The sequence below is a fragment of the Tenrec ecaudatus genome, chromosome 2, assembly GCF_050624435.1.
Source record: "Tenrec ecaudatus isolate mTenEca1 chromosome 2, mTenEca1.hap1, whole genome shotgun sequence".
NCBI lineage: Eukaryota > Metazoa > Chordata > Mammalia > Afrosoricida > Tenrecidae > Tenrec > Tenrec ecaudatus.
Window position 1 is genome coordinate 148,570,369 of NC_134531.1, and position 26,320 is coordinate 148,596,688.

Below are 26,320 nucleotides of genomic sequence, written 5' to 3' on the forward strand. Positions count from 1 at the left end.
TCTTGTTAAACAATGAAGGATTTTTAAGACGGTCCCAGGAGAGTATTAAACCAAGCGCAGCCCCCTGCAAGGGGAGAGCCCTCTGGAGATGCACAAGTTACAGGCCTAAAATGCCAATCCTGACCAGGAGGCTGTGCACAAGCTTTAGAATCTTGTAGGCTGGCTTTGGAGTGAGTCCTCGCTCTGGAAGGAACTTTTCTGGGGGCAGAAGTACATCATGAGAAGGATGCAGGAGTTTTCACTGGGTCATCAGGGACGCTGGATTGGCAGTGCCTAAAAGCAGAAACCAACATCTCAGTATCCCATTTAAAGGCTAACAGCAGTGCTTTGCAGTGAATTTTGACATTAGTTATTCATATACCATTAACTTTAACCTTTCAAAATATAAAATTTGGTGGATTTTAGTCTATTAGAAATGTTGTGCAACCACCAATCCTATGCCACCTAATGTCATCATCCCGAAAAGAAGTCCTGTAGCCCATTACCAGTCACTTCTCCTTCCTCCTTCCCACAGCTCCAGACAGTCACTAGTCTAGTGTTTGTCTCAATCATTCGGCCAATTCTGGATATTTCATGTAAATGAAATTGTATAATAGGTGGCCTTTCGCTTAGCATAATGCTTTCACTTAGCATAATGCTTGCAAGGTCTGGGTCATCCACAGTGATGCATGTATGTAGCGGTACTCCTTCCTTTAAGACTGCATGATATCCAGTGTAAGGGCATACCACATTCTGTTCACCCATTTATCTGTGGGTAGACATTTGGATATTTCCACCTTTTGGCACTATGGATAGAGTACCAGTTGTTGTACCAGTTGTTGTGTGAACACAGGCTGTTTATTCTCCTGATAACGGATCCTAGGAATAGAACTGTGGGTCACCTGGTTAACTCCAGGCTTAACTTGGTAAGGAAGCGCCAAACTGTTTTCCACAGTAGTGGCACCATTTCCCCTTCTTCTATGATAGCAAATCAGGAACATTCTGGGATATGCTAATTTATCTAAGAAGACAGCACAGATGGAAGCATTTTGGGTAGAAATAATGCTACTACTCTGATCTGATTTTGCTAATGTACTAACACAATTTCCAATGCAGTGCTAAAATGAGCATGAGAGAGGTTGTTTTTTAGTAGTGGTTTAGGTGAAAGTGTACCCAGCAAATTAGGTTTGCATGGAGCAACTTTTATACAAATTCTTCTGTGACCTCTGATACAATTTTCACGAAGTGTCAGTGTTCTGGCTAGTTCCATTTTCTTTGTCCTGTTTCTATGGCTATCAAGTCCCTGCCCCCCACAACCCCACTCCCCTACCTTCTCATTTTTGCCTCTGCATAAATGTAGAGTGGTCTCCTAGAGTTCATTGTTTAAGGGAGCACATTACGCATGGGTGCAGCAGCATCCCTTTACGTTCTCACTAGGAATGCAGGAGACTCACACACCTTTGCCAACACTTATTTTCCTTTTAAAAATAAACGTCTTAGCACATGTGAAGTGGTATCTCACTGTAGTCTGGATTTGCATTTCTTTAATAAGCCCAGGTGGCAGAGTTGGGCCGCTAACTACAGTCACCAGTTCAAACCACTAGCAGCTCTGAGGGAGAAAGATGGGGATTTCAACTCCCGTAAAGAGTTAGTCTTGGAAACCCACAGGGGCAGTTCTACCCTATCCTGTAGGTTCACTATGCATTGACATCAGTTCCGTGTCAGTGAGTTTGGAGTTCATTGGAATAAACAATTATCATCATATCAACTGTATGAGACAGAGGAGAACTGCTCCTGTAGGTTTGGAGACTGTTAAATCTTTGCGGGAGTAGAGGGCTTCATCTGGTGGATTCAAACTGCGGACCTTGCTGTAAACCACTCTGCCACCTGGTCACTGTGTGTCAGAATCTACTCAATGGCAGAGAGAGAGAGAGTGAGAACAAGAAACAATGTTGAGTATCCTTTCCTCGCTTATGGGACATTTGTATGTCTTATTTGGAGAAGTGTCTTCACATTTTTGCCTATTATTAAATTGTCTTTTATTGCTGGATTATAACAGTTAATATGTATTTCTATATATTCTGGTTGCTAGACCCTTATCTGATTGGTAAACATTTTTTTCTCATTTTGTGGCTTACCCTTCTCAAAAAATTTAAATTTTGATGAATTCAACTGATCTCTTTTGTCTTTCATTGCTTTTGCATTTGGTTTCATATCAAAGAAGCCGTAGTCAATGCCATATAGATTTATTTGGCTCTTACAGTTAGGTTTCTGATTCATTTTTGTATGTGGCATAAAGTTGTTCTTGTTAATAAGCACCTTTGATTAGATTTTCAACCCTACAATGACGACCCATGTGGCAGGGTAGACTTGCTCCATCAGTTGTTGTAGGCTGTCATCTTCATGCACTGTGAGAAGATCACCAGACCTTTCTCCCGTGGAGCCAGTGGGTTGGTTGGACCCATCGACCTTTGATTACCAGCTAAGGGCGTATCACTTGCGGGTTTGCACCCCAGGGCTTCTTAGGGTACAAGGTCGAGAGCATATCATTTAAATTCCGGAGTCTCTCAATAATCCCGTGGCCTTGGGTAAATAACTTCTCTCAGACTTACTGTCCTCATTCACAAAGAGGAAATCACCAAGAGCACCCTAACTGCACGGTAAAAACAACGTTAACCCCCCTCCCTCCCCCACCCCCAAGCTGCTCAATAAGTGATAACATGAGCAACCGAGTGAACGCTTGTGATATGGTGGCGGTGGTGGAAGGACAAGCAGCATTTCTGAGAGACACTCTCTGCAGGAGTGCCAAGTGCCTTCTTTCTCGCGCGGCGTGGCTGCTGGCTGTGAACTGCCAGCTCGCCCCCGGGGCTCCTCAAAGCGCGCATTTTGGTCCCGGGCCGCAGCTCAGGCCCCGCCCCCGGGGGGAGGGGGGACAGGGGGCGGGGCGGGGAGAGCGGCGGCCGCAGCACCGCCTCCGGCCTGCAGGGGGCGCCCGCGGGAGCGGGGCGTCACGGCGGCTGCGCGGACTCTCGCGAGGCTGGCGCGCGCCCGGGTCGTCGGCTCTCGGCTCGGTGACAGCTCCGGGTGCTGGAGCGGCGTGGCGCGGCGGGGCCGGCGTCTGCTGAGGGGCCGGCGAGCGGCGGCCACAGGCCTGGCGCTCGGGCGCCCGGAGGAACTCTTGGGCGCGGCGCCGAGACCGGAAGGTACGGCGGGGATCGTGCTCCGGCGTGAGGGGCAGCCTGGCGGCCGCGCCGGGCGGCTCGGTGGGCCGCAGTCCAGCCAAGCCGGGGCGGGGTGCCCGGTGCCCACCCCCGGCCGGGCTGAGGCGCCCCGGCTCGCTCCGCGGCTGTGCCAGGCGCTGGGCGGAGATAGCAGGGTGGGCCCGGCCGGGGGTGGGTGCGCCGCGCCAACAGCGACTCAGCACGCCGGCGGAGCGTGCGAGCCCGGCGCCAGCGCTGACCTCCACCCGGGGCTGGCGGCCGCGCACCGTGACCTGGAAGAGTAAGGCGGAGCTCCCAGCCGCGCCGGACGCGTTGGGGATGGGGCTGCCCTCACAACGGTTTCCAGGTAGCTCAAACGAGTGTCAAAATCGAACGACCTTTCCCCTTTCATAGGACTTTTTAAAAAGAGATCGTTTTATTGGGGGCTCTTACAGCTCTTATAACAGCCCGCACATCAACTGTATCAAGCATGTTTGTACATATGTTGATATTATTGATTTCTAAACATTGACTTGCTATTTGAGCCTTTGGTATCAGCACCTCTTTTTGTCCCTTCCTCACCCCACCCCCCACTATCTCTTGACCGATGGCACCTGGATTTATGCACGTTTGGGTTTTCAGATAAAGAAACCGAGTGGTTTGAATTCAGATTTAGTGAATATAGATGCGGTGTGATGGTGGGTCCCAAGGAGACATAAAGGGTCATTTTTTCCCGCTGTGTTATGGAGATAGTAGTAGGATGTTGCTTCCTGTGATTGTGGGTGATAACATGAATTCATGCTTTTAGAGGGCTTAGCACCGGTTAGCAGTTTGTTGCTGAACTTGTGACAATCCACCCTGTCCTTGCTTCTAGTGCGATGTAGCAGAGCAGTGACCGAGTTCTATGCTTTTGGTTCCTTATGAGCCAACCCCCTAAAACCCAAATCTACCGCCAGTGGTAGACAGTGACCTCTTATAGGGGTCTCTTTCTCCAGAGAAGGCTGGTGGGTTTGAACCCCCCCACCTTGTTTGCAGTCCATGCTGACCCCGCCAGCACGCCAGGGCTCCAGTCCTCTTGTGGCACACGGCATCTCACTCCAACTTCCTTGTAATCTTTCCCAGCGGCTAATGCAAGGCAGTGCTGGCTGTTGAGGACAGCACACTGAGGCAAAAGATGTGGTTCTTGCCTTTGAAGAAGAGAGGAAGTGTGAGTGCATAAGAGACTGAAATGCCAGGTGGGCTGTGACCACGTCACGGGAAAGTTAACAGTAAAAACAGCTTAGCTGGATTTTTTGAGGAAGGCGTGGTATCCCATTAGGCAGTGCTCCACAGATGTAGGGCTTGAGTGGTGGGCCTTGAAAGTGGACTGGATACCATCAGTAGAACAGCAGTTTTCAACCTGTGGGTTGCGACCCCTTTGGGGGTCAAGTGACCCTTTCACAGGGGGTCATCCGATTCATAACCGTAGCGAAATGACAGTGATGAAGTAGCAGCGAAAATAATGTTATGCTTGGGGGGGGGTCACCACAACATGAGGAGCTGTATTAAAGGGTTGCGGCATTAGGAAAGTTGAGAACCACTGAAGTAGAAGGAAAAAGGAGGTCGTTGCCCTGAATGAAGAGCCTGGTTGGGGAGGTCAAAGGAACTGAAGAGAAACACTGCTTGGAGCAGAAATTCTCAACCCTGGCTGCGTACTGGAATTTCCTGGTGAACTAGGAGAGCTGTTGATGCCCAAGGCCAAGACTTCGTTGGTCTAGAGTATGGCCCGAGTTAAAAATGGTATATGGTATTTTTGGTGGACTAAGGTGGGCTCTGATATTTTCAATCACCTCCTTTGCCTGTTGGATATTGAATGAAGGAAGACTGAAGAATTGACGCATTTGAGTTCCGGTGCTGGTGAAGAATCTTGAATGTACCAGGGACTTCCAAAAGAACAAACAAATGTGTCTTAGAAGAAGTACAGTGAGAATGCTCCTTAGATGCAAGGATGGCGAGACTTTGTAAGTTTCATGACTTTGGGCCTGTGCTAGGAGCGAGCAGTCCCTGGAGAAGGCCATCATGCGTGGTAAAGTAGAGGGGCAGTGAGAAAGAAGAAGGCCCCCAATGAGATGGACTGACACAGTGGCTGCAACAATGGGCTCAAGCTCAGGAATCCTCATGAGGATGAGGAAGGACCAGGAAGTGTTTTATTCCCTTGTACGTAGTGTCGATATGGGTTGGAACCGATTCGCTGACACCTAACAACATCAGCAGCATTTTTGGTGAAACTATAGGCAGCAAAACGGGTTCCCATTGAACAGTGTCTGCACGCACTGTTCAGTAGCATCAGCTCCAGTTCTCACCTTGTGTCGTTTTTCTCATGATTTTCACCCTTGTTGTTCCAGTTCCATTACCTTGCTCCCTCTGCTCCCCAGCCTTTTCCTCCCGCTGTCGAGTCGCTGTAGTCCACTGTCGCACTGGGCTGCTAACCACAAGGTCAAGCTGCTCCGAGGGAGAAAGACAGGCTTTCTACTCCGGTAAAGATTTATAGCCTCGGGGACCCTCAGGAGCAGTTCTCCCCTGTGCCACAGGGTTGATGGCAGTCAGTTGTGGCCAAGGTCTCACAGAAAGGCTTTTCTAAGCACTGTACAAGGTTGGCATTCTTTACTTTTGAGCTCATCTGGTAGTGAGAATTGACTTTTGGTCCATGGTGTAAAGTCTTTCCTATTTCAGTACAATAGTTCCAGGGATTCCTCCAGATGTAGTAGATCCAGTAAGTATGGTGTGTGTGTGTGTTTTTAATCTGAAGTCCTGTTCTCCCCTTACAACAGGATCCATCGATTTTGACCCTGATCAGAGGCTTAGAAGTGACGGTCAGGCTCCATGCAGGTCTCCTGGTGTCAAGGCCAAGGACACTGGGGTTCATGGAGATGATTATTTCTGTAGTGTGATTTCTTTTCTGATCCTGAGTTCCCATCTTTCTCTTTAGCTCAGAAAGAATAGACCAATCGTTGAATACTAAATGACTGCTTACAAGCTTCCAGTACTCCAGAAAAACCCACTGCTAAGTTCATTCTGAATGACAGCAACCCTTCATAGGGTTTCCAAGGCTGTAAATCTGAATGAGAGCAGAGAGCCTCATCTTTGTCCTTCAGAGTAGCTGCTGGGTTTGAATGGCTGACCTTGTGGTTACCATTCCAATGCTTTCCCTGACAGCACCACTGAGGCTCCTTTAAGACAGCAAACTAGGGTGATCTGGAATTTTATAAACTGTATATGTCAACTGATGGAATTGTCAACATTGAAATTTTTAGATAAGCTCCTCAGAGAGTCTACATGCAAATGGAAAGCATGGACTGAAAACCCAGAAATGTTATTACACATTCGCCCCTTAGTGCATTCGTAAATATTTTCATAGGGGAAACAGAAAGCTTACGTACATTATCATCATATACTAGCTACCACCTGGAAAAATTGTTTACTATTAAATAAGGTAACATGAAAGGACCTCGTAGGCGTTTAGGAAATGTCAATTGATTCTGGACTTCATCCTTCATGTATTTGGGAACTGCAAATCTGAAAAGTTTTTTTTAAAAGCAGATAATTTCAGGGTGTTCCCTGCATGCTCTGTAACCTGTTTGTGGAGTACTTCCTTGTCTCATATTGGCTGCGCTCCCTGCTTAGCCCGGTTCTAAAGCACTTAGGATGAGACTTCAGAGTGGGTCTGGGTGTTGCTTTGCTCTCATGCCTAGGGTCACCTAACAGTGAATGTCACTGGCGAGAGAAGGCCTGAGCTACCCACCAGCAGTTGCTGTGGAGTCAATGCCCACTTTGTGGCCCTCGAGGTGTCAGGGTGACAGGACCGTGCTTCAGTCACTGTTTTTTTGAAGCTAGATCGTCCAGCCCTTCTTCAGAGGCACTCAGAGTAGACCCCACATTCACCCTGTCATGAAACAGTCATTTGTGAGGTCGTCTCTTGCTCCCTCTGCGCTAGAATCCAGTCGGCACCAAAGAAGTGGTAGTTGCTATCATCATCATTAAATCGGAACACCCTTTGCCCTCGGTCTTCAGTCCGTGCCCTCCATTTGCGTAGAGTCACTTCCGATGCTTGGTGATCCTCACCGGTGGTTCTCTGTAGGTTTTCAATGGCTGATTTTGGGTGGGGATGGCGGGGTGGAGTGTTAGGTCTCTAGGCCTTTTTTAGGAGGTGCCTTTGGGTGAATGTGAATCTTTCCCTTATCACCTGAATGTGCTAACTATTCACACCACCCAGGAACGCCAATGCATGAACAAGAGAGTGACAACTGAGGGGGGTGGGAAATGAAGGAATAGAAGATGCAGGAGGAAGAAAGGAGGATGGGGGAACCCCAAACCAATCTAAGGCGATGTGGGTCATGGACACGGTATTCTGTCCTCTCATAGGACCTTGGTGTTCCTCCTCAGCTCCTCCCCTGGCTGAGGGGACTCAGATAAGCTGGGGCTCACAAACACACACCAGGCCGTATGTGTGTGCTCAGTTAAGCTGTTTGAGGGACCAATCTGCAGCTGTAGATTAGAACTGAGTATATATTGGGATATGTCTCACTTACGTGGTGCTACTTGGATTCAGAGTTTAAATCTGGAGAGATCCTAATGCCTGCTTTGCCTTTCTTTTCTGCAGATGGCAGGATCTCCATAGTGTGCCTAGGATGAGTCCCACATCTCGGCCTCCTATCCAGCTTCAGTAGTCTCAGCTCCACTGACTAGAAACTAAAAGAAGATTTGCACGGACCCACACTCTGAGCTGAAGCATAGACTGCAGTGTTCTTCATACCCCTTTGTTCTTGTTAGGAACAGGTACTAAACCAAACTAAACTCACTGCCCTCAAGTTGATGCCGACTCATACTGACCCTAGAGGGCAGGGTAGAACTTCCCCCGAGGGTTTCTGAGACTGTCCCTCTTTCTGGGAGTTACAAAAAAGCCCCATTTTCCTCCTGTGGAGCTGTTGGTGGCTTTGAACTGCTGACCTTGCAGTTAGCAGCCCAATGTGTAACCACTATGCCACCAGAACTCCTTTGTTAACAGGTACTAGTTGAACTCAAATAGAACATACTGCTGCCTGTGTCTTGGATATGAGTGTAGCTCTTCTGTTTGGGGTGAAATATTTTTTTTAATGGAATAATTTTAAATGAATTTGTTCAGATTTTTAGTGACACTTTTTATAATGTGAAAACCATGTCCTAATGTTTTACTTTTGTGTATTACAATTTTTAAAGTTTTAGTTGCCTAGGGAGCCTTGTTTACAAATGTAATGATAGTTTAGAATTTTAATTTTGAGTGATATTTTAGATATAATTTTCATAGATTCTCATTGCATATCTTCTCACATTTAAGTTCTCTAAAATCATTCTGCATCTTACAGTCACAGTTTTAAAAATCATTGATTCTTAAAGGCTACTTAACTATGAAGCTCGTGATAAAGTGAATTTTAAATCAATAAAACTATATATATAAAAGATCAGACGTTAAAACCCACCAGTCATTCCCCAGAAGAAGGAAGAGGCTGTCTGTGGCCATAAAGGCTTACAGTCTAGGAAAGCCCAAAGCGAGGTCGGCTCTGTACTCTAGGTTTGCTGGGACAGGAAGCTTTTTTTTGCTTTGTTATTCACTAGCTCAGAAATAAAATATAATGACCTTTAATCCTAAAAAAACCCCACTGATTTACACTTCTGTTTTAGCATATTTTCATTCTTACTGTTACCTAAAATAAAGCTAAATCTTCACATTGAAGGCTTATTAGAGTTGACAAAATCTGGCATTATGTCCAAAAAACTCATGTCATTTTGCTGCATGAACTGTTTTCTTCATAACTTTGTATTTAGTATCTGTTTCTGAAACATAACCTAGAACATAGTGTTCTCAAGGAGGGGTGATTTCTGATTGTGATGGGAGCAGGGGGACCTGGGGGAAGGGAGGGTGCTACTAACATCTAGGGGGCAGAAGGGCAGAGATGCTGCTGATCACCCTTCAGTACACAGGACAGCTTGCACAACAAAGAATTATTTGGTCTTTGTCAATAGTGCCGAGGGTGAGAGACACTGCTATAGAGATTTCTGTGAATTTAAACAAAATTTTAAAATATTTTAAAGAAGTATACCACATATACTTTGACTCTTTTCATGAGCAAGGCACTTATTAGATTCTGTAGAGAAAATCAAAGTAATTTGTGATTTATCATTTTTCAGAAAATGTAAAATAGTTGCTTTTACACACACATACACACACCCCACATCAGTCATAAAACAAGTGACCACAGCCAACATTTAGAAGCAGCAAAAACATTTTTTGAAAAAGCCTGTTTCTACTGGGATTCTCTTTGTGTTCTGTTGAGTTTCTGTTTGAACGCTAATGGAATGCTGGATACATGCATGCCCTTAGGAAAAAAAAAAGGTAAAATGGTTATTAATCCTTTGTAATTATTTGTGAGGCATTCTTTTATTTTTTAATTTGGTGCCACTAAAAAAATCTTGTGCCTCTTCTAAATGGATGTGAATGATTGTCTTCAGCTTCCCCGGAAGTTAAATGTCGTCAGAGGACCGAGAAGCTCAGGAGGATGAATTGCTGGCCTTGGCGAGTATTTACGATGCAGATGAATTTAGAAAAGCAGAGTCTGTGCCGGGTGGAGAAACCAGGATCTATTTGGATTTGCCACAGAATTTCAAGATATTCGTGAGCGGTTAGTCACACTGTTCTGAAGAGATTATCGTTTTCCTTCAATAGAGATTATGCTTGTTTCTAAGTGTTCCCTAAACTGTTTATCATTTTGTGTGTGTAGGCATTAGTAATAACTACTGTAGATTTAATACATGTGTCTATCTTTGTTGAAAATTAGAATTGGGGTAAATAGTTTTCCATTTGATTCCTCCCTTTTGACCACAGAATTAGGTTGTTAGCGTGGGTAATTCTTGCATTCCAGTCACCCACTAACTAGCAATTGTCAACAGGAATCACACTGACTTAAATTAGGATAATAAAAAGTAAATGACATATTCGAACTTCTTGCCTATTAACTGTTTCAGTAGTCAATGTTTTGTATTTACAAGCATTGTTTAAAAAAAAGTATCTGTTTTGCACATGAAGGACTTACGTGTGACAGTAACAAATGCCAGGGTGTTAGGTGAGAGCAACGCTGGCTGTGATGGTTAAGGTTATGTGTCAGCTCGACTGGGCCATGCTTCTTGGTGGTTTGCAGTTATGTAATGACGTAGTCATCCGCCATTTTTGACTGGATGTGGTCCTCCTCTGTTTTCACCCAATCAGGTTAATAGGTAAGAGTGGGTATAATGTATGTGAAAACAACACGGGAAGCTTTACAGTGTCATGGTGGTTGTCACACTCCATGGTTGCCAGAGTCACATTATACATATGTGACACACGCTGTTTACTCTGGCTTCAGAGAAAGCCCAAACTTTTGCTTTTGTTGCAAACATTTCAAAGCAGCCCCTGATGCACAGTGTGCTAGACCGTTTCCACTTGAAAAGCACTGAGTAAAGAAAGAGCGTATGGCGGTTCCAGCCGGACCCTGATTGTGAGAGAGTGTTGTGGGCCCTCTGGTGCCCTCAACCCTGAGATCTTTGTCTTGGCACCCGTTTCCCCAGCTCTAGGATTCCCGGGGAGCTGGCACATGCTGTTCCAAGTCGGTGGTGGCTGTTGGACAGAATTAAACCCTCATCTCAGGGTGTGTTCTCATGGTCTCTATGGGACACAACACAAGAACACAGCGGGCGTTAATTCGCAATGGGAACTGTGCTCAGAAGCGGGTACAAGGAGAAGTTGTGTGTCATGAAGGCGGCAAAGTGAAGATTGGGGAGTAGGAAGGGCTTTGGGGGAGGAGCTCTCCTCTCTCCACGCAAGCCTTTTCCCTTGAGCGCCGCTTGGCAGCTGTGGGCACACACGTGCCCACCCACTGACCCTGTCTCACCTTTGTTTTCGGTCCAGGCAGTTCTGACGAGTGTCGCCAGAGTGGTGCCTTTGAATACCCCATTTGCTTTCTGCCTCCACTTGTGCTGAACTTTGAACTTCCGCCAGACTACCCATCCTCCTCCCCACCTTCATTCACACTCAGCGGTAAATGGCTGTCACCAACTCAGGTTAGACCCGGGCATTCATGTTTTCTACCCGTTTTTAAGAACTTGAAAAAGAAAAAAATCATCTTTAATGGAAAACTTCTTTTGGTAATTTTGAATTCAGTGCATGATGAACAAATGACTTTCATGTTGTTACTTCTTCCCCGTTGCATTCATGAATCCTAATGCTAATGAATTGAAAATACTTTCGTGTTTTAGAATGGCATGGCAGTAATTAAAGCCCCTAATCATTATGGTTTGCAGTAGCAATAATTTCTAATCAAGTGCATTGTTTCGTATCTTTTTATTTTCCCAGTTTAATCTGTGTTGAAGTGAACACTCTGGGGTCTTCCTCATTCTCCTCAGATGTTCATATCCCCCCTTCTCCCCCCCCCCCGCCTCAGTTTCTTGTTCATTCTTTAAATGAAAGATTTAATTGTAATTAGAGGAATGAAAATTAAGCTAATGCATTTGTAATAAACACATTTTGCAAAGAAGCATAAAAATAGTTTTATTTGTAAAGATTTGCATATTAATAATGAACCCTGGTGGACTGGTCTCTCACACAGATGTCAATGTTCAGAAACGGGATCAAATCCAATGCTGTGTGTCATCCTGGGAAGGCCAGAGCCTTGGTGTCCAGAGCCTACAGTTCCTCTGGTCCTCTCTCCTGTCCTAGTGACAACCTCGGCCCTTGATTGAGACAATAAGTTTGACTTGCAGTCTGTGTAAAGTATCCCAGGATAGATAATGGATCGATAGCAGCTACTTTTCTAGAAGCCATGATGAAGATTGACAGACGTTGTGTATTAAGACAAAGGCTGTCAGAATTGCTGACCTCGAAGAGCAGCCTGTCAGTTTTTCCTTTCTGACCCTGCAGTTTTCCCTCCCTACTCACCAGCCTAATCTTTTGCAGACATGAGCTAATGGTTTAATAACAAAATTACACTTTAAAAATGATAATACACGTAGAAGAAAAAGCAGTGTTGCTTTATATCTTAATATCTATGCCAGAAGTGATGCAAGAGAAGACAGCGGGTTATTTGAACAAGAGTATCGAGGCTGGCTGACATTTAGATCACAGCGTTGACTGAATAACACAGATATTTATAGCCACCTTTCTTCAGACAGCTCGCTATACTTTGTATTTATGTCTGTCTGCACGCACGCATGTGTGGTTATTCTCTCTCTCACACACACACGAGTATGGGGATTACTTTATACTCCAACCAAATAGCATCTACTTAATGCCTGCTTGGAGGAGCTCTGGTGGCGCAGTGGTTATGTGTTGGGCTGCAATCTGCAAGGTCAGCAGTTCGAAACCACCAGCTATTCCTTGGGAGAAAGACTGGGCTTTCCACTCCTCTCAGGAGTTACAGTCTCAGGAACTCACAGGGACAGTTCTACCCTGTCCTATAGGGTCACTCTGTGTTGGCAACGCCCCCATGGCACTGAGTTTGGCTTTTGGAATGCCTGCTTTTTGTTAGGAGGAGAGAGCTATTTATTATTTAATATTTTACCTAAAGTAATAGTAGGATTCTATACCACACGATCACACATTTAATTGGCATCTTAGTTGGCCCCTGGTTCAATTTGTGTTTGTTGTCGGGCCTTTGATTGTTGACATGAACCATACCTGTTGACAGTGAAGCTGACACATGGGCCTGCCACTCACTGGATTGGAATGGGTGGTGGAGGGACGTGGGCTTAGTCCACTAGTGTTTTCCTCTATTTCCCCACTCATCCCCCAACACATGCACATACGACCTCATTCTCTCGCGCACCCTTTTCTGTGCATGAACAATACTTAAGTGCTAGGTGGAGAACTGAGAACTGAGGCTGGAGGAGAACAGTTTCTCCATTGTGACACTCAGAACTTCCCTGGTAGAGCTGATTCCTTTTTGCAGATTCCAGCACTTTCTCAGAACCAAGGCTGACCTCACGGGGAGGGAGAGTCACACAAATGCGGAAAAGCGCCAGTCGTCATGAGCTTTTCCCTGTGTTTGTGCGTCACCATGCAAGGTGCAGGGAAGAATTTGGATGTAGAGCGAGGTCTTTTTTGCACTTGTAATTTCCATTTGCCAAATTGGTTTGCCATCTGGAAGGCTTCTTTAAGTTCACATCCTTTAGATGTGGACTTAAAAATAAAAGCTGCTTATAACCCTTGAGTTCTACTTATATCTTACCTCTCTAATGGAAAACTCCCTTATATTTCCCTTTCAAACTGAACAGACCACTTTGAAGAAGGAAAAGTCTACCTAGTTTCCACCTTAGTTGCTTAGCTTGGGGAATGAGCTTTCCGTGGACCAGCAAAGCTGTGGGGCGATCGTGTAGTGTGGTCCCTCTGCTCCCTGCCACTGACCAGGAGCTGATGGATGTGAACCCCGATGGCTTAGTTCAGACCCACTTGTGGGTCTGACTAACAAGGACACTAGGTGAACTTTGCCAGCGCCTTGTTCACATGAGCTGGCCTTTTGGTGGGACTACAAGTCAGAATTAACTTGCAGTTAACTTGGTTCATATTTTTAAACTGTTCTCTTTGGAACCATTATTCCATGATCCCTACGAGGCGAGGCCTCCAAAGGAAGGGGGGAAAAGCTCATTGCAGAGCTAGATCTCCTACACAGAGAGAAGGAAGGCTAGAGCCGGCCCCCTCTCAGCGGCTCATAGGTGAGGCCAGTTGTCCAGGTTCACCGGTGGTGTCTTGTATTGCTTGGGCTTTCATGGCCCTTCTAGCTTGCGTTGTGCTTGTGTTCACTGTTGCTGAAAAGGTTAAGAAATCCTCTGATAAGAACGTTAGGGCTGTTTTGCAGTGTAGCTTTCGACAGTAGCCCCCCCCCCCAAAAAAAAAAAAACAAAAACCCGGTGTCAGCTGAGACTCACAAGGGCCCAGCTTTTAGGTTTAAAGGGAAATCAGCAGTTGGTATGGGTCTCAATCTCCCTTCCCCAGCTCACTCACCAGCACCTGCCTTTGTTTGTTTCCTAGCTGTCTGCTCTGTGCAAACACTTGGACAATCTGTGGGAAGAATACCGTGGCAGCGTGGTCCTGTTTGCCTGGGTGCAGTTTCTGAAGGAAGAGACCCTTGCTTACCTGAACATCATCTCTCCTTTTGAGCTCAAGATGGACCCTCAGGGAAAAGTGCAGAGAACGGCAGCACAAGCCTTGGCCTGCGGCGAGCAAGATCTAGGGGGAGCTACCGACAGCGGGCAAGGTTTCGGGGGAGCTGCGGGATCCGATGTAGACCAAGAGGAAGCTGTGGATGACAGAGCTGTGCAGGATGTGGAGTCCTTGTCAAGTCTGATCCAGGAAATCCTGGACTTTGATCAAGCTCAGCAGAAGAAGTGCTTCGACGGCACACTGTTCCTGTGCCCTATCTGCTTCTGTGCTAAGCTGGGCAGTGCGTGCATGCGCTTCTTGGAGTGCAAGCATGTGTACTGCAAGGCCTGTCTGAAGGACTACTTTGAAATCCAGATCAGAGATGGCCAAGTTCAGTGCCTCAACTGTCCAGAACCAAAGTGTCCTTCGGTGGCCACTCCTGGCCAGGTAATTGCTTGTCTGCTGGCAGCTGCCTCCTGGTTCTCCTCGAGGGCAGGCATGGTCTTCTCAGGAGCTTCCAGGACAGGGCTTGTCAGGGCAGTCTGAGACCTCAGGGAGCAGGCCACAAGGTTCCTTATTGTATCACTCAAGAATTCTGAGGTCTTTTAGGCAGATGGGTTTCTTTGCCGACCTTAGAATATTGTAGTCGAGCAAATGCAGGGATGAGTGTGAAGTAAGTGTAGTTATTTTATATCTGCCGGGTTCCCATCACGGAACCCAGGTGATAGAGTGGGTTTCTCGTTAGGTTGCTAACCACAAGGTCAGCCGTTCAAACCCACCAGTCATTCTGGGAGAAAGAAGAGCCTTTCTGCTCCCATGCAGACTTACACCCTCAGAAACCCACAGGGGCAGTTCTTAAAAAAAAACAAACAAAACCGCTTGATTGACATGTAACTCTTAAGAGCAGCAGTTCTACGTTGTCCTATCAGGTCCATTGGCAGCAGTTCAAGTAGGGGCACTTCTCCTCTCCTGTAGCATAGCTGTGAGTCAGAATGGGCTTCCTGGCAGCAAGTGCGTGAGGATCCATTAACCTTGCTGTCTTTTGCTGTGACTGGGATCTGTAGGGGCGAGCCCTTACAGTGGCTAATTGAACCCTTTCTAAATTTTAAAATAAAGACAGCCGACTTGCTTTATTTTATTTAATCAACTTTATTAGGCCCTAGTTTTCATTGCAGTAGACTGTACCCATGTAAAGTGCATGGTCTGCTTAGTTTAGCAAATGTCTAGACCCTTATAACACCTCAGTCAAGATGTCCTCTTCCCACACCTGACTCGGACTTGAAGTCAGACAGGCTTTTCCTGTGTGTGCCCCTCTGGCTTGTACTCGGTGGATCTCTCCAAAGGAGGAGATCGGGTTGGAGAATCATCCGACTCGTGGTGTTTTTGTCTTCTCTGTAGGTCAAAGAGCTGGTGGAAGCTGAGCTATTTGCCCGGTATGACCGCCTTCTCCTCCAGTCCACCTTAGACTTGATGGCAGATGTGGTGTACTGCCCCCGCCCCTGTTGCCAGCTGCCCGTGATGCAGGAGCCCGGCTGTACCATGGGCATCTGCTCCAGCTGCAAATTTGCCTTCTGTTCCTTGTGCAGATTGACCTACCATGGGGTCTCTCCCTGTAAGGTGACAGCAGGTCAGTTGCAACCAAGTGAACTTGAACTCCCTTCTCTTCTCCACCCACTCTCCAAAAAAAAGCCTTATCCTTTCCATTGGGAAGTGTCTCTTCAACAAACATTTGGGGCCAACTGCTGTCTTAGAAATGCTGCTGTTCTTAGGTGCCATTGAGTTGGTTCTGACCCATATGATCTTATGCAGAGAAGATCAAAACCACTGCCCAGTGCTGCGCCACCCTCACAGTTGTTTCTGTGCTTGAGTTCATTGTTGGAGCCACTATATCTGTCCATCTCTTCAAGGGCCTTCTGCTTCTTCACTGCCTCTCCACTTTACCAAGCATGATGTCTTTCTCCAGGGACGGTCTCTCCTGGGGATGCAGGAATGACCCCGAGAACAAATCTCCGCCTTCATAGAACTTAAGCGATGGAGGCAGGAAGCACAAGAGAGGAGGATATGCGGCGGGGTGGCATGCGAGGAGAAAAACCTTCACAAGGAGGCAAGGACAGGTCATAAGATGTCCTGAGTGCAGGGGTCTTCGGATGTTGGTTAGGAAAGCCGGGAAGTCTGCACTGGGAGAGTGGGTTGAGTAAAGACTGAGAACAGGAAGGAGACAGGACCTGCAGGCTTTGCATCAGGGGAGCAGCCCAGGAGCAGGAACCACGAGGTGCTGTCTCCCTGGGACCGTGGGATAATGTGGATCCCAGGGATGCGTGCAGAGCATTTAAGCTGCTGCTCTTGTTTCCATGGGCTCCTCACTGGGCCTAGAGAGGCCTGGGAATCTCCCTCAACATAGCACTTCAGAAAGTCCCTGCTTGGGGGCTAGGCATCAGAGGGGAGCCCAGTTTGCCTGATCAGGCCCCCGCCACTACTTTCACTAAGAGCTGCTTACTTCATAGGTTATTGTGAGAATGAGCGATCAGATCTCCTATGAACCCAGGATGTTAGGTTTGTTTTTCCATTCTCTGAAAAGGTGAATATAGAAGTTGACTGCCAGAGTCAGAAATTGTCTTTTTTTTTTCTTTTAGCTTTTTGATAGTCATTTTATGTCCGTCAAATCCAACTAAAAAAATGTAGGGTGCGATGTTTTTGCGTGTAATAATTCATTATAATTTTGTTCTATAATTTTGGGTCCAGAAGAGATTGAAGGGGACCAGTGTTGAACCCCCACCATCGCTGGGGAAGCACTGGGCTGACACAGGTAACATGTAGAGTGAGGCTTGGGGGCTTCAGCAGAATGGGTAGAAAGTGCACGCACACACGATTACCACACTAAATGTACAGATGGATACTTTCCTCTGATTGACAATATTAGAGCAATCATCTCAGAAAAAATATTGACTCTAACAGTTTAATTGGCATATAATCCACATATCAAGTTCAGTCATATTAGAGTTATACAGTTATCACCACAATCAATTTTAGCACATTTTCTTCTTCGTTATACTCATTGTTATTAGCTCCCTAGAGCAATAATCTTTTGTCTGTAAGGTATCTAGGAACATAAAAATGCTTTGAATGATCAGAGAATAAAAGTGATGGGGTAAAAAGGTCCATGGCTGTATATCTTGGTAGAGGTGATGGACCAGTGGGAACACACAACACCGGGGAAGCCTTGGTGGCATAGTAGGTTACGTGTTGGCCTGATAATCTTAAGGTCAGCAGTTCAAAACCACCAACCTCAACTTTTGGAGAAAGATGAGGCTTTCTACTCCTGTAAAGATTTACCATCTCAAAACCTAGAGGCAGAAACTTAAGTAAGTGGCTATGAGTGAGGATTCTGCCCCCTGTGATGTCCATGGAATAAAAAGAGGCCGATCTCTAGATCACATGGGGAAAGCAAGCTAATGAAGGCCCAAGAACACTGTCGGTTCTGACTCACAGCCACCCTTTAGGACAGAGTGGAGCCGTTCAGGGTTTTCAGGGCTGCAGATCTCGATGGGAGCTGACAGCCTTAGCCTTCGCCCAAGAAGCAGCTGATGGGTTTGATTAATCTGCACTATCAGGACTCCTTGTTGGGAGAGGTTTTAGAAGCTAATGAATGGTGTTAAAAAATTAAGGGAATAGAATTGTTGGGGAAGAAGCCTCTGGCTTACAAGTAAAGCTTTCAGGAATGGTTGCCTTCTCTACTGGAGTTCAGTGATAGAGCAATAGGAGTCAGGCTGAAGAGTGTCTAGCAGAAAAGTTGGCAGGAGGAACCTCTTGGCACCCATGACAAAGCAGAGTGCCGGGTGAGACGGAGGGTAATCAGTGTTCTCCGCTGACATTTTTACAGACAGACTGAATTGTTTAGTCTTGGCTCGTAAGCCATAGGCACTTTTGTGTACTGCCTGAACCTTGCAGTATTACCAATTGGTGAATCATGCTGACTGAGTGAAACACCAGTGAATGTGTCTGTTTCAACCTCTGTGTCTTTTAGATAACCCTTGTCTTTAACTCAACAATATTAATTTACACAAATAATATCAATATTAATCAATCAAAGGGAAAACTTATTATTCTACTCCTTTTAGCAAAATCACCTTTCATAGTTTGGTGGGGGGTGGCATCTGGGAAAGATTCCTTCCATTCTTTGCAATATGTGCATGTAAAATTTTTCCATAATTGTAAAATGAGCAGTTTTTTCTGGATTCTATAGTGAGCATTTTAATTGTGTTGTAATAATGACAATATTATGCTGTTCAATGGCTCTTCCACCCATAATTATTCCCTGGGGCATTTAATTTGTTTTCCATTGTTATATGCATCGGCCTTGACTTTGGATTATTTCCTTATGATAAGAGTCCCAGGAAGAGCAGAATTGAGTAGTCAAGGTTAAAAATGTTTTTTAGTCAGCATGGCAAAATTGTATAAAAGTTAATTTTTCCATTTCACTTTCTAGAGAAGTTAGTAGACTTACGAGATGAGTACCTGCAAGCTGATGAGGCCACTAAAAGGTTTTTGGAGCAGAGGTTCGGTAAGAGAGTGATCCAGAAGGCGCTGGAAGAGATGGAAAGTAAGGAGTGGCTGGAAAAGAACGCCAAGAGCTGCCCGTGTTGTGGGACCCCCATAGAGGTAACTCTGAGGACGAGCTCGGAGGTCAACAGACTCGCAAGCCTCTTAGGATTCCCTGGAGAAGCTCCTTAGTTAATTGTCTGGCTTATTACGAAAGCACGTGTTGGCAGCTTTGTCCTGAGAGGATGCAAATTTATTATTAAATAGGATTAGCCTTCAATTATGTAGACTACCTGTTCAAGGTGCTTTTTTTGGTGACAGTCATCCCACATTGTTTTTTAAAAACCCAGTGAAAGCAGTCACCGACTCACGCTGGCACAGGTGTGTCCTAGTTAGAGCTGTTCCACAGGCTTATCAACCGCTGGCATCTTTCAGCAGTAGATTGCCAGGCCTTGCTCCCGAGTGTCTCTGGGTGGGTTTGAACCACCGACCTTTCAGTGAGTAGTGCTTACCTGTTGGTACCATCCTGAAAATCTGACATCTACCTGGAGACGGGATGGGTTGCAAGGAGGCCCTACTAGCACCCCAGTCACAATTCACCTCTGATTCAAAAGACAAAAGTCACCCCAGCTTGGATTTTCCTCAGAACTGTTGATGCTGAGATGCACAACACTTGTTTAGCATTTATTTACATGTTCAGGAAATGCAGCCATTTCCCCAATTACCTGAGTCAAAATAATTAGATAAATCTTCGATACATATTAAAGTCAAATGTATCTTGCTTTTATTCAACTGTGCCAATTTCCTAGATCCAAACTGGCTCCTCTCGAATTCCTCGCTGGTGCCATGAACGGAATTGGCACTGTGTTTAGTCAGTTTTGGCAGGCCTCGATCTTAGGCCAGAGGGGGGTTGATTCTTAAATTCATGTCAAAAGCGTTCAGTCCAATAATCTGTTACTACACATTCCACATATGCGGTAGCAGTAGCTGTTTACCAGAAGAGACCTTACTAGGTGCTTAGTTGTAAGAGTATCTGCCATATATGTCCATTAATGCTTCTTCTGTGTTACAAGTAATACAGATGGTTATTGAGCTGTTACCTGCATATCTCAACCTGACATGAGCAAATGGAGAAGACTAGAAAAATGGTATAGGGAATCTTTTTTTTTTTAATCATTTTATCGGGGGCTTGTACAACTCTTATCACAATCCACAATCCATTGTGTCAGGCACTTTTGTATATATGTTGCCATCATCATTCTCAAAACATTTGCTTTCTACTTGAGCCACTGGTATTTGCTCCTCATTTTTTCCCCTCCCCCATGATCCCTTGACAGTTTATAAATTATTATTATTTTTATAGGGAATCTTTTGAACCAGGATTCTTCTTTTTCTCTCCTCCCGCAGAAATTAGACGGGTGTAACAAGATGACGTGCACTGGCTGCATGCAGTACTTCTGCTGGATCTGCATGGGGACTCTCTCCAGAGCGAACCCTTACAAACATTTCAATGACCCTGATTCGCCCTGCTTTAACCGGTATGGATGCAGCAACTTTGGGTACTTGAGTTGCCGATCATAAGGCCATTGTTTTTAGAGCATTCTTTGACATGTTTCCCAAGACATGAATTTCTATATTCCTAACAATGAATCTTATGAGAACACACACTATTGGGAACTTCTGTTTTATTTTTACCCCTCCCCTCCCCCCAGTGTTTATAGGTAGAGTTTTTAAACATCGAAAGGATAGCATTGGGAATAGCAAAACACTTTGTACTTAAATTAACAATTGATAACATTTTTGCTCTATTTAGATTTTTTATTGGCCTACTAAAAGCTAAGTTGGAGACATGATGATACTTCAGCTCTAAATACTTCCATTTATATCACCTAGCATAAGAAAATTCTTCCACATAACCACAATGTGTTTTAAAAATTTAACAGTAATATGCTATCATCTAATAAACTACTAGTATTTGAAACAGCCCAATTTATTACAAAAATGCCCTGTTACGCAGTTTTAAATTGTGAACCAAGATCTAGTCGAGTCGTTGTACTTGGTTCTTTATCTTTAGTCACTTTTAATATAGAATAGAACTTCCCCATTGATGTGTATTGGGTGGAGACGTGACTTCTTTGAGGAGTGTAGGTAAGTTGCCCTCTATGACATCCTACCCTACCTTTTATAGGTTTGTTTTTTCCTGCCCCTTTCCCCATGGTGTCTTGTTTCTTCATTCTTTCTATTTTCTTTAAACTAGGAGTTAGATCTCAAGTGAGGTTTGATTACAATTCATACACAGTTTGTGTCATGTCATTGATTGCAGTCCCTACAAGGTCACATCACTTATCCCACTACCTCCCTGTGTTTGCTCCTCCTCTCCCAACTCTCCCAAACTTGGGAGATCTCAAATGCTGGGTTATTTCTAAAGTGTGTGTAGCTTTCACAGTGGTTGGTAGTGGTTGTCAGTAACCTTAGTTCTTCCGGCCTCAGAGTCATGGAGGAGGCTGAGGTTCACATGGTTCATTAAACAACTAGACCACTCGATCCCGCTCATCTTTGTTATTCTTTACTCCCCTTTGCTCTGGATGGGAAAAATCAGTAGGTACACTTAAAGATTCCATTATCTTTCGATTCCATTTTTCCATGAACTTTTTGAAGCCCCTTTTTACTGTTTGGTTCCAACTGTATGACTGCCTGGAAAAGGCAAAACTACAGGGCAGTGACAAAAAGGGGTGCAGGACGGGCAAGGACGAATCGGCTGGGCCCAGGGCAGTTTTAGGGCCAAGGAACTATTCTGTGTGATGCTGTAATGCTGGCTATGCATTTGCCCAAACTAGACAACACAGATGGTTTTCAAAGCCCACACACAGCTCACCAACGTAGGCTGTAGAACATTGTCTTTATGAGCAGGGTTAGGCCAGTGGACCTTGCTGCCCCTCAACACAGTGGTCCTGAGCCGCCAGTCTCAGTGACTCCTCCTTTCAAGAGACATGGTGTATCGCAGAAATGTTCATAACGTTTCCCACTGGAACATTTGCAGCATAGATAAAGACACATATAGAAATAGCCTCTGACACCCATTCAGCCTCCACCCGGTCTACCAAGCATCTACTGTAGACCACTGTTATTGCGGGGTTATGCTTATGGATTTGTCTCCATGGCCTTTAATTCTTACACACCTGCCAGAGTCTTGCCTGCCTCCACAGTCTTTTTCCTGACCTCCCTTGTATTATTGATTGCCTTCTCTTTCCCTGTAGTAGGTACCATAAGTAGCCCTCCCTCCCTCTTTGGCCTGAGACCCTTTTCGTGGTCTCACACAATATTTGTCCTTCTGTGATGGACTGATTTCATTCAGCATAGAGACCGACAGGTTAATCCATGTCATGAGGTGTTTTACAGGTCTCTAATTTTGTGTAGTGTTCCAGTGTGTGTATGTACCAAAGTTTATCTACCCATTCTTCCACGGATGGGCATGTAGATTGTTTCCATCCTTTTGTTATTGTGGCTTCAGTGGGCATGAGTATCTGTTTGATTAGACTGAAAGGAAACCTTTTGGACAGTACTTCCTGGGAGTTGATATTATATCACATTTCACCATCACTAACCGCCATCAGTCAGTTGTGACTCACAGTGGCCCTAGCAGACAGAGTAGAGCTGCTCCCCAGGGTTTCCGAGGCGGTGAAAAGGACTCCGCTTTTCTGACTTACTCCCTGTAATGTGTGCACTGAATATGGGCGCTTAGTGATTCCTTTCCTCACACTCACTGTTTTATCACCAACCTGGAAGACTGGTCTGGAGCCCAGAAATGCTCCTTAGAAACTTTAAGAGAGCTCGTCAAGAGACTCGGATTTCAGCTGTCCTCAGGAGGGTGATTAAAGGAGAAGAGAAGATGCGCACAGATACTCTCAAAAGAGTGTTGAGAGTATTTAATGAAACGTTAAAATAACAGGCATGTGGAAAAGTAGGCAATTCACCGACAGAGCACCAATAACAACAACAGCAATTCCAGTGAAAGAGTAGCACGGTGAAAAAGAAAAGGAATTGGAAATTTATTAGCAGAAATGCTTGAGTAAACATAGGAGTTTTTCTCTTTTTTTAAGTGAAATTTTCTTTTCTTTTTTTTTAATGTACCTCATTTTATGCTTACAGGTTGTTCTATGCTATGGAAGTTAATGGAGACTTTTGAGAAGATGAGACTGAAGATTAGCTAATTCCTACTGCTCAAAATAAGGAAGTGGGATGGTTTTCCCTACTCTTGCAGGATATCTGGGGTACCATTCATTCACCCACTTCACTATGTAGAAGATATGGAAGAACAAGGTTTATATTTTCATTTGATACTACTGATCAAGGCACATTCATATAATTCTAAGTGTAACATAAATGGAGAAAATTATAAGCCAAAGGTTTAGAAAATGAGAACTAGAGAATATTCAATAATATAGTGTATCTCAACTCTACATAGTTAAATATCAAATATTTATTTTCTTCCTTAAACTTTAGCTAAAGAGAGGGGGTCGCAAGTTTAACTTACAGACCCTTTGACCTCCGAGATGGATCTCTTAAGGCACTCCTGTTGGGGCCCCCTCAGTACTGTTACGCACAACTGGGGTGGGTAGAAGCCTCATCAGAATTATACCGAGAGCTCTGGTGGCCGTTTACAAAGCAGAGCTAATTCCCTCCGTGTTTCTTACATTCCTTCCAACCTCGGTGTCTTTGGAGTGAATTCTGCTTGGAGGGTGCACTTTATATTAGACAGCCCTGTGTCATTTGGATCTTAAGCTTTTCAGAATGTAAATGTATAGAGATCATTTATCTTAAAAATATGTTTATTATCACAGACATGGTGCGATGGGGTATGGTGGGGCACCTGATCCTATATGAATGGTGGTGTATCGTCCACTGGTGAGCCAAATCTAGAAGAATCTAAGTTACCCAGGCAAGCGAGCCTGGGTCCCAATTGGTTTGTCTTTGCTACCTTTTGTTGCACGTTCCGCCCTGGACCTCCACCCACCACCTGCACGTGAAACCGACTTAATGTTACCTCCGGCAGCTCCTGTTTTTATTTCCTCTGCGGAGTAAGAGAAAGCCCGATATAATCCTCCAGGTGAAGACACAGTTCCTACCCACACCACTGCACTGGGGATTTGTTTTCTTTAAGCTGTTATCTCATAAGTGAAGGAATGTTGCTTCCTGCCCCTTCTTTCCTCTTCCAACAGCAGTGTTTGGGGGAATCTTTCTGGTTTGATATTGGATACCGTGATACTTAGGTTTTTGTTGACTTTTTGAAAAATTGCCTTTCCTTATGATTTGGTGAGTGACTTGGTAGCAAAATAAAAATTTGGAGGGAACGAGGCCAGAGGAAGTCAGCTGCAGTCTGTGAATGCTCTTTATTGACCACTGGGGAAACACTTGGAACCATTTTGTGAGTGGGCTCTGGTCTAAAGGCTCAGCCTGGGCGGTGTTTCTGGATTGTCCATGAGGGTGCTTAATCTTAACAGTACCTGTTGCCGTGGAGATGATTCCAACTCAAAGCGACCCTATAGGACAGAGTAGAACTTGGTTCCTTCGGGTTCCAAAGGCTGTAATTTTAAGGGAAACAGACTGCCACCACGTTCTTCTGCAGGGTAGCTGGTGGGTGCACACTGCTGACCTTTGGTTAGCATCTGAGCACCTAACTCCCGTGCCACCAGAGCGCCTCGGTCTTAATAATAGCGCAGAGCTGCTGCTACATGACACCGGTCACCTTGAAGAACTCGACCTGGCGCACCACAGGTCGTCTCAGAAGACAAGGAAGCCTTGGACAGTGCTTCAGCTCATCCTGGGGTTGTGACTGAGCTTAGTTTTCGGGCCCACGTTTTATTTAAACGAGATGTTCTCAGCATATTTTATGTGAGAGCCAAGGTAATTTTAAGGATGAGTTGAAGCTAATAAATGGAACTTGGAAAGATTGATTACATACAAAATATATCTGAGGACAGGGACTGCTGTGATTGCTCATGAACCCCCCTTCGGCTTTGTTTTAGCAGTTGCCGCGGTAGCCCTAGCATCTGTGGACTGGTTGGCATTGCTAGCGGTCATCTTATTCTAGAATTGCACCTTGTATTATAGTAGAAGGCAAGACACCTTCATAATGCAATTTTATGAAGGAAATGTATTTTTTCCCACCCAGATAGGACTTGAAGGTCACCTCCCAGACTGGTGTGTGCATCTGAGCATTGCCTCCTTTCTCCTGCAGGTACAAACTTCACTGCGCCGTTCTCACAAAGCAGAGCTTGGAAAGTCTTCTTGTGGCAGGAGGTCTGAGCTCCTATGAAGACAACTTCACTTTGGTAGGGCACTTTGCCCTTGAGTCAAGGGAAGACGGGGACACCGTGATACTCGGGTCCATGCAAGGCTGCCGGTCAGGAAAGAGCCTGAGTGGGCAGAGCTGTTTGTCCCCAGGCTTGTTTCACAGAGCCATTGTTCTGACAGTAGTCTGCGATTTGCCATGACCTGAAAGGACCCTCCTGGGCCTTTTTGTTGAGAACGAGCCAGAGAGTCCCTTTGCAGACACACAGACAGATAGTTCATCCTGCCCCAGGCAATAGTTTGGAGGGGTAAGGCTTCTTGAGGTTTATACGAGAAGTTTTGGGGTGTGCAACTAATAAATGAAAAGCTTCTACTAAACAGCTTTTTAAGTTAAGCCAGAGGCTTTGTGACTTATGCTTGAGATTGAACAGGCTCTGCAGGGCCTGCCTTTGTCAATCGAGTGAGCCTGTCCCGTCCATCTCAGTCTAGGTTTAGACTCACAGAAACATTCCAACAATGCACTGAGAGGGTTCCCTGTCCCCCACGCTCTTTGCCCTCCTCGTACAAGGCGCAATGCTAGGTACAGTCTTGTGAACTAGAGCCCATGAGCTGGAGCTGGACACTTCTGTTCCAGAATCCCATCCAGACTGACCGGTACATCAACACTCGTATCTCCGGAGGCTCCACTCGGCCACGACAGCTGCTCCTCCATGTCTGTGGTTAGTGTATTAGACATGTCTGCCCTCTCTGATGAACCTGGAATGCTCAGAAGCTGAAAAGGCCGATGACTTAATCATAGCCAGCCCAACAGATGAGCGAAATTTATTTTGATTGAGCAGGTTTTGTAGCTTGAAGCCCTTTACTTCAGGACACATCGCTGTGTAACCTTGTTAAGGCCCTTTCTCGCGTGGCTTCTGGAGCAATGATTAGAAGGAGACAAGGTTACCAAGCCATTCTTGGGGTCAGCTGGACCCAGGAGGCTCCGTCCTGGCACAGCAGACAAGCACCATCTCGGGCAAATACTGAGGCAGGCAAGGAAGCAAGCATGCACCTTCCTTTTGAGGAGATGAAATTCTCCAAATTCTCTTTGGCATAAGCATTACCAGCAGATGGCAGCATGTCCATGTTT

At 45.4% G+C, this 26,320-nt stretch overlaps 1 protein-coding gene across 2 annotated transcripts; it reads left to right on the plus strand.

Annotated features, from left to right (window-relative positions):
* The first annotated feature begins 3,013 nt into the window (after positions 1-3,013).
* RNF14 (ring finger protein 14) lies at positions 3,014-24,864 on the plus strand. Of its 2 annotated transcripts, XM_075541748.1 has the most exons (9): positions 3,016-3,182; positions 7,819-7,994; positions 9,705-9,874; positions 11,137-11,288; positions 14,251-14,808; positions 15,760-15,988; positions 18,848-19,020; positions 20,308-20,438; positions 23,050-24,854. In XM_075541748.1, exons 3-9 carry the CDS (start codon positions 9,721-9,723, stop codon positions 23,084-23,086), a joined length of 1,434 nt encoding a protein of 477 aa, XP_075397863.1. In that variant the 5' UTR covers positions 3,016-3,182; positions 7,819-7,994; positions 9,705-9,720; the 3' UTR covers positions 23,087-24,854. The 2 variants fall into 2 exon arrangements, with proteins under 2 accessions (XP_075397864.1, XP_075397863.1); XM_075541749.1 differs by lacking the exons at positions 7,819-7,994; positions 9,705-9,874; positions 11,137-11,288 and having other exon boundaries at positions 3,014-3,182; positions 23,050-24,864.
* Positions 24,865-26,320: the final 1,456 nt, after the last annotated feature.

Coding starts and splice junctions, on each gene's coding strand:
- RNF14 (XM_075541748.1), top strand. CDS start 9,721: ATGTCGTCAGAGGACCGAGAAGCTCAGGAGGATGAATTGCTGGCCTTG. Junction 11,289..14,250: donor AATGGCTGTCACCAACTCAG/GTTAGACCCGGG, acceptor TTTGTTTCCTAG/CTGTCTGCTCTGTGCAAACA. Junction 14,809..15,759: donor CGGTGGCCACTCCTGGCCAG/GTAATTGCTTGT, acceptor TCTTCTCTGTAG/GTCAAAGAGCTGGTGGAAGC.